The 11,871-nt window shown below is 39.3% G+C and overlaps 1 protein-coding gene across 1 annotated transcript; it reads right to left on the minus strand.

Moving 5' to 3' along the window:
* Positions 1–912: 912 nt before the first annotated feature.
* LOC139281809 (lysyl oxidase homolog 1-like) lies at positions 913–11,648 on the minus strand. Its single transcript, XM_070901792.1, has 6 exons — positions 11,605–11,648; positions 10,381–10,518; positions 4,599–4,755; positions 4,131–4,232; positions 3,627–3,736; positions 913–1,021 (listed from the first exon to the last, which is right to left on the minus strand). The coding sequence occupies exons 1-6, from the start codon at positions 11,646–11,648 to the stop codon at positions 1,015–1,017; spliced, it is 558 nt and encodes a 185-aa protein (XP_070757893.1). The 3' UTR covers positions 913–1,014.
* Positions 11,649–11,871: the final 223 nt, after the last annotated feature.

The raw sequence follows: 11,871 nt of genomic DNA on the forward strand, positions 1-11,871 counted from the left end.
TGCATCAGTGGGATATTTGTATATACATTCTTCAAAAGGCATAGATGACCTATGTGCCATCAGACCAGTGTTGGTAGTTGAAGAAGAGACCCAAAGACATCGTAAACATACAGCTTACATACTGTGAGTCTTGTGTTCTGGAAAGCACCTTCTTCTGCCAGTTGAGCTTCCTGTTCCTGTTTTACTGAAATAAGAAAGGACGAATGTGGACACAACACGAATATGCAAGGATTTAAGAGAAGTAAAGTCAGTCTTTATGTTGACTTTTAATTTGATGGAGTTGACTAATGCAAATATGACCTGCTGACATCCTCTTGCTGTTAACACAACACTAAACAGGATGTGCCCAGAGAATCACAGTATCCCAGCCTGACCCACTGAGGCAGTGAAGAGAAAAAAAACAAAAAGTAACACATTAGGGTTCTTCTGAGTCAGTGGGCATCTCTGTCTGTCCCCACACTGCATGGATGAATGCACTAGGGTAGACTTTGTCCCCTAATTTTATTTGTTGGATTGTAGCTGACTTGTCTGGAACCACTCATTTCAGCACTGGCGCTTTCTCACACTTTAGTTATAATTCAAATAGAGCCACTCTGCCGGGGGTGTGCATAGATGTTTGTGTGCAGATACAGTAAACACCTCTTTTGAAAGTCAATGATGTGTCCTAGCATTCACCAAACCAGACTGGTAGAGTTGCAATATGAGAGATGTAGTTAGTAGGACAATATTATAATGTCGATTGCAGGGATTTGATCTGTTGATTCATTATTGGGATGTCAACGTGGAATATGCATTAAGCAACAGTGTGTGTGTGTGTGTGTCTACTTCAAACCCCCCCACATTCTTTTCAGTGCCAGAGGAACCCTTGTTTGCCATGGGCCAAGCATACCAAGACAGCACAAAACAGTAGAGACAAACAACATCAACAATGAACCAACAACAAATGGATTCCATTCACATTTAAATGGAATAGCAATCAGGGTCACTCTAGCATGGCAGCCTTCCAGTGCCTGATCAAGACCTGTAAAATAAACAGACAACAAACAACACTTTTGTTAGAGGGAACTGTGATACTCCAGACTCAGTGAAGAATGTCAATGCAATATGAGATACTGCACATAATGAACAATTTGACAGGGCTCAAACAAAATAACCGCGGATAAAAAGTTGTTAACTACCTTGACCCCATGAATTACAAAACTGTTCATGCAGATCCAAAATGCCATTCACATGAAAAATGTGTTCACATTTATTTTATACCATTTTAGAGAAGCTTGCTTTTCACCCTGTAATGCTATAACTACACAAAAACTCTCCCTTTTCTCTTATAGTTTGATTGTGGTTACCAAACAATCAAATTGTAAATTACCACCACCATCTGGTAATGAGGACAGACCATTATCACAAACATGAATGGATACCTGACTCTCTTCTGCTTCCAACTCTCGCTGTGAGTGCTCACGTCATGATTCAAAATATCCAACCACTCAGTACAGGAGTTTTTATTGGTATGTTAAGCTGTTTCTGTTGGCTTGTTATTGTGAGTTTGAAGAAACAATTTCATTTAAGATCATAAATACTTTCTGTTACCTATTATGTTACTATATATTACTTTAACTGACAGTTTGCTAAGCTCCACCTCCCTTACTTCTGCTGCCATGCCTGTCGAAGATTTACATTTTCACAGCTCACATAGAGCAGTTTAAGGTGATAACGGTGGCAGGTTTGTGTAATTTCCCCCTGGGGATCAATAAAGTATTTCTGATTCTGATTCTACTTCTGATTCTGTTCACCACTTGGAATTATTTTTTAAAACAATAGGTCCTTGATTTCAGGCAGAGGCAGACCAAGGCCAGCTTCTTTTTTTTCTCACTGGCGACCATCAAACTTGCAGGCCAAAATGACAGCAGTCACTGGCAGATTTCTAGCTAGCTAATTAAGCTAATGGTAGCTTTTAATGTTTCCAACTGACTTGTTTTACAATGAGAATCTTGTAAAAGCAGTATTGTTCTTGTATTGCAGTGTAGAGCCAGTTAGTCCTAGTATTATAAGTACGATAAGTAAATATATAGACTCTTAACCAGGTTTGACTGGACTTTTAATGTTTGAAGGATGTGGAGTAACCAATGTGTTCTGCAAACTGTGTTTGGCGAAGGGGAATCTAATCTAATGAAGAGCAGGACAGGCCACCAACAAAACTCTGATTGCTCCACACAGTGGTGAAATGTCACACAGTAGTTGTGCTAGTTGTTAATGGGTCCCACAAATGTTGTCCGTTAGTTCTCCTTGGCCTTGAATGTAACACTTGGTAACTAATGATAGGTAGGAAGCTAGTTAGCCAGACATGCTAATGAGGGCAGCTAACATTAGAGCTGATGAACACACTGTTTAATTCATTCCTCACACTTTTGCATTCTTTAAATGAAATGGGGAAATCCACAGCGTGACAGACCTGCTAGGCCTAGTTATTGTTGCTGATTGGGTAAGGGCTGTTTGGAGGAGGGAATATCTGTCACTTCCTGGTCTGCTGCATATAGACTTTAATGAAATTACTTTTTAGAAAATCATGTCATTAACAACGCCTATGCTTTGAAGTCAGCTCCAGTACATCAACACACACATCAAAATCAATTTTCAAATGCAAATATCTTTCATCCTAATTTTTTTTTAAGTCAATTGCTACAATAAAGAAGCACTTTTATTAACATGTGTGATACTTTGATTTAAATTAAAATGTATCTAATTTCTATGCAATGATAATCATGATAATTTGTTTTTAATTTGTTATTTATTAGATGACTCATCTAACATTCACCCCCTCATACCATATTGCGCAGGAAATGTCTATTAAAATGTAACCACATTAGTGTGGACTTAATCACATACATTAACATGATGTGAGTGGATTTTTAAAAAAAGAAACTGTTCACATATCAGATTTAATTTGATTTGCTCTTGGCATCTGCTAATGTAATTCTTTTATAGGCATCAGTACTTAACCATCATATCCAGCTTTCATTAACTCTGGAAATACTTTGGCAAACATCTTTTCAAGTGTATGTTTCACTGTACTGTACCAGTGAAACTAAGGGAGACCGGCTAGAGCACTTGAACCTAATGATGCTTTGCTCATGTATATCCACTCTCTATATAAAGTCTTTTCAAGAGGATATGATAGTAATTCTGAGTGCAATGATACACTTCTTAATAGCGCTATTTAAAAGTTCAACACCCCTACATCTCCCTTTGAGGAAAAATATGAAAGTTTCAGAGGCTATTAATCTTAACTGGAGAATGAGAACATCATTCATTATATCATCAAATATTTCAGCCAGGAACCCATTAAGTCCACTAAGTAATTCAAAACACTGTGAGGCTCTTCATAAAACTGCATTTAGCTGCCACCCTGTCATGTGGTTCAGTGTAAATCAGCGGTGGGAACAACTGATTTACAGTTTGCCTTTTACCTCCCATTCTACAAAAGCACAATATCTGAAAATAGCCCAGGTTTTACTTGTACAAACAAGCAGCAGAGTTTGAGAACATTGCAAATAAATGTAACACTCTCACAGTAAATTATTAATAATCAATTATGATCAAAAATGTGTACATTCTGTCTTACTTACTGTGCTATCTTGCAGTTGGTTGTTGTAACAAACCGTCCTGTGTAGTGTATATTACACCTGACCACGTTGTTGGTAAAGTCTGATTCCAGCACCAAGAATTTGGGATTAACCTGGAGCTTAGAGACAAAGGACAGAAGGCATATTACAAATCACCATAATCTTTAAATTTCAACAACTTACGGGCCAAGCAATGCTTCAAAAAATAATGCATTTTGGATAAATAACACTGAACACAATCATGTATAGATCTTTTGTGTGTACGTCTTGCAGCCATACTGACCAAATAAAATATGCATGAAAAACAGACAATAAGATGGATGGGAAACCATTGCCATGAACTGCTGGGACATGAAAAACAAATAACTAGATGCTTTAAAACTTCAGTAACTTTACAACTCTTTTATAACCCAGATCAATTTGTTTTGGCGGTCTAGACCCTCAGTGTCTCTCATGATGTGTGACCCTGTGCTTGCCGTGTCCATGCACACCAGTATCTCACTTGACTCCTACCTTTAGTATGTAGTTTCCAGGCTGGATGTCTGTGATATCGATCCACTGGCAGTCAATATCAGCATTGTATGTATCGTAGCAGCCTGGACTCAGACCCTGAAGAAACAGAGGGGAGGACATCGTGAGGAATACTGAAAAACAGTATTCAACAGTAAAAAACAGTTGCAATTTTAAGTCAATGGTCAAAAAAGTAAATATAATATAATGTTGCAATAAACAAGAGAAGGCCAATGAATAAAAGACTGCTGTTAATGTAGCAGCCAAGAAAAATCAGGGCTTATACCTGATCAGTGCTTGGCTAACTAATACATTAGTCTTAGTATTAGTCTATAATAGCATGACTGCAGTGGATGGATATTGGCCTAGTGGTTGATAAATCATGTGGTGACGTACTGCGGGTGACCACCAAAACAAGGTGAAAATCTTTTGTCATATTTTCCATGATTTTGCTTGCTGTGTTACCTGAGTATGAGCAGTGCAGGCATAGCGCTTCAGGTGACCAAAGTCACAGGTGGTGTCCTCCAGACAGAAGCTAGCCTTGTGTCCCTCCGCCACTTTACGGCCAGTGCTGACCTCCAGTAAATCATAATGGCTGAACTCGTCCATACTGTGGTAGTGCCTGTCGGAACAAGCAAAAGGCAGAATGTAGTGAAAAGTGAAGCCAACATCTTGGTTAAGGTGGACAATCAAAGAGTTTAATTTCATTCTAGTGTATCTGTTATCATGTGTGCCTAGGAAACAGTATTTAAGTGGAAAATATAGTCAGTTTATTAGGCTGCTATTGTAATTACATTGCCATTTTCTTTAAATGTAGCTTATTTAAATTAAAGTGTAACTTTAAAGACAAACAGTGAACTTATAGACTGTATATTCAACCCTTTGACCTCCTCTGTTCACAGTTTTGTAAGTGGTGTTGCACCTTGACTGAACACATCATAAAGTATCAAAGGACAATGGATACTAATTAATGGCAACAATAAAGTATTGCTGAAGCACAACATTAACACCTTAATGATTAATGTGATTAATTAGCTTGTATCAGTCTGCAAGATCAGAGGTGTTTGTGTGTGCTTCGGTGTGTATGTGTTTATGTGTGTGCACTTGTTTTTTATTTTCATGTGTATGTGCATATATATGTATATGTATCTGTGTGTGTGTGTGTAAACGTGTATGTGCATCACAGTTTGTGTGTGCTGGTTGCAGCGTGTTGGTGTGTGTTTGCACAGCTTTAGCAGCTTAGGAAAGCCTGGATGCACATGACCACTGATCATCTCAACTGAACCGGCATATGAAGTGACTCTCATTGAGACTCTCAGTGAGTGACTCCGTCAATGAGCTGGTCCATTTGAAATCATCCACAATATTAATATGGCTCTCTACATGACCTCTCCCAAATGTCAAAGTGACCCGGGACTGCTATGCACAAAACAAGAGCATTTTTGAATGGAGTAGGATGACTACATATTTCCATGTTAATGAAAAAAGCTCTATTTGTGGTCATTATTTTGATATATTTATGCATAGCACTGGCAGCAACTGCACACATACAATACCAAAACAATTTTCCTGCCTTCAACACCCTACTTTACCAGTTTTGTACCATGTTTGTTTATTTTACTTCTTTCACATGAGGTTTTTTGTCATGGTGTTTCTCTGTAAAGTTGTGTGTACGTGTCAGAAATCCTGTTTGCACAGCCAAAGGTGTTGTGCAGGAGCCAATGTATGGCAGAAAACACCCTTCCAACAGCATGAGCACATAGAAAGAGCTGACAATCAACTTTAAGCTAACTAGTGTACTGTTGGAGAAAATGTGACTATGGCAGAGAATGTGGAACACCGCTGAACATGAAGCGTGGCTGTCAGGTTTCCAGACATGACATCATTTGTCAAAGGCACAAAAATACTTTTTTTTATATTTTGTTAGCAGCAAGCATTCTGGTCTGTTTGACAAAAACTGCAAAGTTCCTACAGTATGTACAATTTTCTATGTACACATAGTTGAACATTTATTAGCCACAGGTAGCTAAATCTATTGCAATCTAATCCAGCCGCTTAGCAATATACCCTACCTTTATGAAGCTCATAGAGGTGTTTATCTAACTCATTTTGGAGGATGTTGTTGTTGTGCTATTGTATTGCATTGTATTGTATCATATCATTTTTTTATATTTTGTTCAACCCATACAGACAAAATATGTAATACAAATGTCTATAACACATATGGTTATATAACAACTATAATAGTACAATTCAATACCATCACAAACTACAACCTTCAAAATGAACACAGAGTTGAAACAACTTTGACACACTCTCAAAGCTGAACACGATAAGCCTGATAAAATGTACCTAATTAACTGGGAATCATTGTAGATACCAACATACAGTATCTCAGGGGTATGAACAAGGCATGTCATCAGCTGCCAAATTTCCTCAATTGAGATACATAAACACGCTATTTGGACATATTTTTGATAATACAACCCCAAATAAGAAAGTACGTTTCCAGTTACTAATTAGGAAGTCATGAAAGACAACAACAGCAAATATAAGTCAGGTGATTGCATGGACCTTGCATACATGTTTCATTCAGTATAGAGTGAAGGCATGTCTGTTCATGTTAGTTAGCTATTTCCACATACTGTATATTGGCTGTACCTGCCCCTTTTGGGGAAAAATGTAGCTATTATGTGCAACAAAGGGGTCTCCCTTTGGAGGGGTTTCATGTTACCAAAGTTCCTTATAAAAACAATATACACAAAGATTATCCTAATAACTTCTCCTAGTTAAGTTCTGATGACACATGATCCATCTACCACTAATGATCTGATTAGAAAGCAAAACCTTTCTAAAAGGTGGATCCCAAAAGCTGGACTAGATTCAAAAATTCAGTCTTCCTAAAGGAGACACCCAACTGAAATAGTACATTACAGGATCTTCCAGCAGTTGTTTAAAGTATTTATTGTCTCTTTGATTCATACAGTATACTTAAGTTGCATTGACTGTAGTTGTTGTAGCAGGTGAGGTAAGCACTGGATCTCTTACAGTCAGACAAACTCAGACTATATAAATATTGCCCTTTCGCCTTACTTCATGGCCCATGTTTCAACACAGCAACAGCTTTTACTGGAACAGTCATTAAAGATTGAAGGATGACTTGGAAGAAAAAGTGGGTTTTTTTCCACTGATGGAGCAAGTGACCATTCAAGGACTCATTCTTTCCATAGGAGAGACAACCAATTACAAGCTGCTCTCAGGTAGAAACCTGTCTGTTGTTCTCTGAGGGTGAACACTAGCTTTATTCCAACTATGGGCATAAATTCCTCTTCTGTCTCTGTTAACATGCAAATATACATGACCACGTGTGGCTTATTTTATGTGGGGCACACACTCATTTTGTGCAATACATGTGTGAGTTCATATATAATCATGTATGTGTATAAATCAGGGTGGGAACTGGAGGGCCTGAAGCACAGTCTTTGTTTGTATTCCCGAAACTGGCATTCATTACTGTGGCAGTCTTGAGATGATTATCTACAGTATATGTGTGTGTGAAATAGAAAGAAAGAGTGCGGGAAGCGGGGGAAAAGATTGAGGGGTGGGAGGTGCTGGACTATGAGGTGCCTGGAAGGGTCCCCTGCCTCCTTGGATTTCTGGATCCCCTCACTGACTATGTCAACGATAGAGAATGTAGCGTTGGAAGGACACATAAAGGATTTAACAAGAATAACTTGTAATCGTAATATACAAAACATTCCAATCCTTCTTCATAGTCATGACTCATTTTCCACTTGTGTTGCAACAAACAAGACTTTGAGGGTTTCTCAGATCACAGCTTGGGTTGTAAAACACAGAGAACTACAGTAGGCTCTTTGAGAACTATTTAGCAATGGCCTGACATTTGCCTTCCACAGAGTGCAACCAGGATACGAAGACATGTGTCCAAGCACCTGCACAAATAGCAGCCATGATCTTTGACCACAGGTCACATAGTGTAATAAAGTTGTACCATAAGTGACTGAGACAAATAAAGCACAAGTTGAAGAACTCTATTATTAACTTAAAATAAAAATTCCACCCAATAAACAGAGCATTTTAATGACTTTCACTTGTTTCCCCACACTGCTTGGCATAAAAAAATAAGTTCTACATGGAATTCTGTGTCCTCATTTGCATAAAAAACATACAGAATTCCAACATTTTCACAGACAGTGATACTCAAGAGGATGTTGCTCCCTCCCCTTCTTCTAATACTCCAGTGAGAAAGATAGGGGTGATAGTAATGAAAAGCAAAACTGTCAACTACATAGCTTATTCAACAGAAATGTAGGGCAGGAAAGTTTTATTGTGAGAATCTGGGCTGGAGATTTTCTTCCCCTAAAGAGATTTCTTTGTTAACAAACACTCTGTCCCAGTAACCCACATCCATGCCATCATACTTTAGCAGCTGTGTGATCTGGTGTCACAGATTGACAAGAAAAATGGATTGATTTGTCATTCTGATCACACAGCCAGTGGAATGATTGCCTTGGCTTTCTGCCTCCTGGGAACCACTGTGTAAATGCAGACTGATGTCAGACAGCAACAACACTGACAATCTCCTAACGGCCAGTCAACATTCCTCTAAGATGAGGATAGTAAAGCAGAGCCTGGCACTAGCGTCAGTGGGTGGACTTGCTGAAATTGAGATAAAAGCCATAGTCTACATGGAATTTAACGTCATAAAAATGACGATACCCCCAAAATCACCACATCAGCAGTCCCTCAGAGATAATTGATCTGAACCATGACTGGCTTGCTAAACCAATATGTTTGACCACCTCTTTAGGCCAGGAAACTGAAATATATGTGTACTTTCTCGGCCAACCAGGGCAAAGCTTCTCTTTTCTTGCAGTATGACCATGTAGGGCACAATAAGGATCTTATAGGGCCCTATGGCACCCAGTCAGCATTAATCTTCAGTCAAATGACACTGACATGCGCCACATAAACTTATTGGGCATGAACTCAGGGCTCTGTGTCCTCCAACACTTTGGGCTGTTGTTGAGCAGCAAGAGTGTGCTGGTATGGATCAACAACCACACAGAGAACTTTCACTACCTTAAACCCACCATGACCCCAGGCTGTTAAAATGGCAGTGCCATGCTCATGCCCACAGGGCGGGCCATCACCAGAGAAATGGCTGCACCCTACATCCAAAATCATTTACTGCTTCAGCATTTTCTTCCTCTGGTGTCCACCTAGATATAATGAGGCCAACTGGGTAACATCCAACTCCCAATGGTAAGAGGGTGACTGCTGTTGCTTCAGTATTGTACAAGATCAAGTAAGTTTGAACTAGAGGTGTTCAGTGCCTGTACAAACAAATCTTTATCGACACATTTCATAGTGAATTACCATTGGCACCGATCAAATCAGTAGCTTTTTAGCAGTGGAACTTACTGACAAGCGTACTGAAGTGCAATTGAACGGTGACGCGTTCATTTATGGTGATGCGACTGCTCAGCTCAGGAAAAAAAGTCATAGTCAAAAATAGTCACAATCTTTGAACTGAACTGTGATGTGCTGTGAATCAGCAAAGTGATTCGTGAGTTTGAAGTGACAGCAGACTACACCTTCCCATCCCAGGCCATGCTTTGGAATAGTGGGTCAGGTCTAGCCATCAACGCTGCCTTTATGCCTGTAAAGTCTGTTAGATAGCAACTTGTGTAAATAAAACACAGTAGTAGTTGCATAGTGCAATGCTATGAGCAAATGTGGAGCTGTCTTTGTTTGTCACCCTGCTATTCTACATGTTGCCTTGGTGGATACAGAGTAGAGTTGCAGTGCCCCTTATAGAGAGAAAGTCTGTGCTCATGCTGATTGACCCAGGAAATGCAAATCATCATCGACCATGGTTCAATACATTCATTATATTATTCAATATAATATCATTATTTGCAAATTCCCTTTTGACCACAGGTAGAGCAAGAACTTTACAACCTTTGGAACATTTACAATTAAAACTAACAACCAGATCCATTTTATAAAGTTGCAATAACCTTGAATTATGGGTATAGTGGTCAACATATACCAGCCTATGTGTACATTAGCTCCATATATAAATACACTCTGTAAGAATAAAATCAGATTGACTGTTTGATTGACATAAATATTATTTCTAACTCGCTCCACCAACTGATTTTGTTGCCAGAAAAGCATAACTAGCTGATTGGGTAAAATGTGTTTTGTGTTAAGTACTCACTGATGACAGCTATGCCACTCCCAGGTATGACGTGGCCTGTTAGGCATGAAGTCGGCAGTCCCCTTGTTCTTCACCCTCTGTGGGAATCGCAGCAGGACCCTTACATCATAGTCGGTTGACTCAGGGCCATAGGCGGTGCTGAATGGCGGAGACATACATTAAGACAAAAAAACAGTGAAGGAAACTGCACAAGTGGCTGCAAAAAGAATGTCAGCATGTCTGTTTCTCATAACTAAGACGAGGAAAGAAAAAAAGAGCAAGACTGGAAGGGCTTGGAGGCAGGAGCACATCTACTAAATAATTCATTCTACAGATTACAACCATCTCTCCAAATACACAGTTTCAACATGGGCAGAGGGAGCATTCTGTTGCACGACTCACTTTTTTGTGTAAAAAAAAAAAGGAGGCACAACCTCGAGTTCACAATACCATTGAAGATCTAAACCATTTGTCTTGTGGCTGTTGTTGACATTGGAGTGTATGGCAAATTACAACAGCCCATCTGTCCGTGATTGCTGCAAACTCAGACAGGATATGAAAGAGCTTTGAGGGATGGCTGTGCTTGTGATGGGAAGAGGGCAAATACAGCAGCCATGGGGACAGCACACTTCCATCATTTCAATAGTGCAGAGGCAGTCAAAGGGCCCAGGCCTGGGGCTCAGGGGATGCTATCTGCCAACACAAAGAAATGAAAATAACGACAGCCTGTATCCCCAAAGGTGACCAGGATTTAGTTCTTATGTTGTGCTGTTGGTCAACTTTTTTCATTATTTCTTTCAGATACTGTTGCGCACAACTGGTTTAAAACTGAAAGCTATGGTAGAATTGTGGATGGTTCACTTGCTGGTCAGTGCTACCCAAAGGTGGAGCAGCTTATAGAAAAATGTTAAATTAGCATTTTGTTGTTAATGCATGATCCGAAGCAGGCTACAACCTGGACAGTAGCCTATGAGAGGGCTACATTAAGACAGGAAACAATTTTTTCCCAATTTGCCTCACTTGAACGTCTTTGAAGCGCGCTAACCACTAAGCCACAACGCTGCTCTTAAAAAGTAGCAGAAACCATTCAAATGAGAACCTTTGTCACTAACATGAAAACAGAACTCACAGGGGCGAGAATATTTTTGATACTGTGACATTAGAATGAACGCTCAGAAAAAGAAAAGAAATAGATTTTAAAAAGTAAACACAAGCCAGTAAAGGACATCCAGAATGAATGTTTACCTTGACAGACATTTTTCTTCAGCAGCACAGCGGAGAGAATACATGTGGGCTCTCTGGATGTATGTGGAAGCCTGTACATAGTTGGGATCAGGAACCAGGTCAGGCAAACCTGAAATGATATTCATTCAGCCACTTTAGGTATCACACAACCTTTCAAGAAGTAAATGTAATTTGCTCACAAATCACACAAATCTGTTCCTAATTATTACTAAAGTGTAGTTAAAACTAACAAACTACCTTTTTCGCACTATTATTATGATTTTATTT

Source organism: Enoplosus armatus, chromosome 1, assembly GCF_043641665.1.
Source record: "Enoplosus armatus isolate fEnoArm2 chromosome 1, fEnoArm2.hap1, whole genome shotgun sequence".
NCBI lineage: Eukaryota > Metazoa > Chordata > Actinopteri > Centrarchiformes > Enoplosidae > Enoplosus > Enoplosus armatus.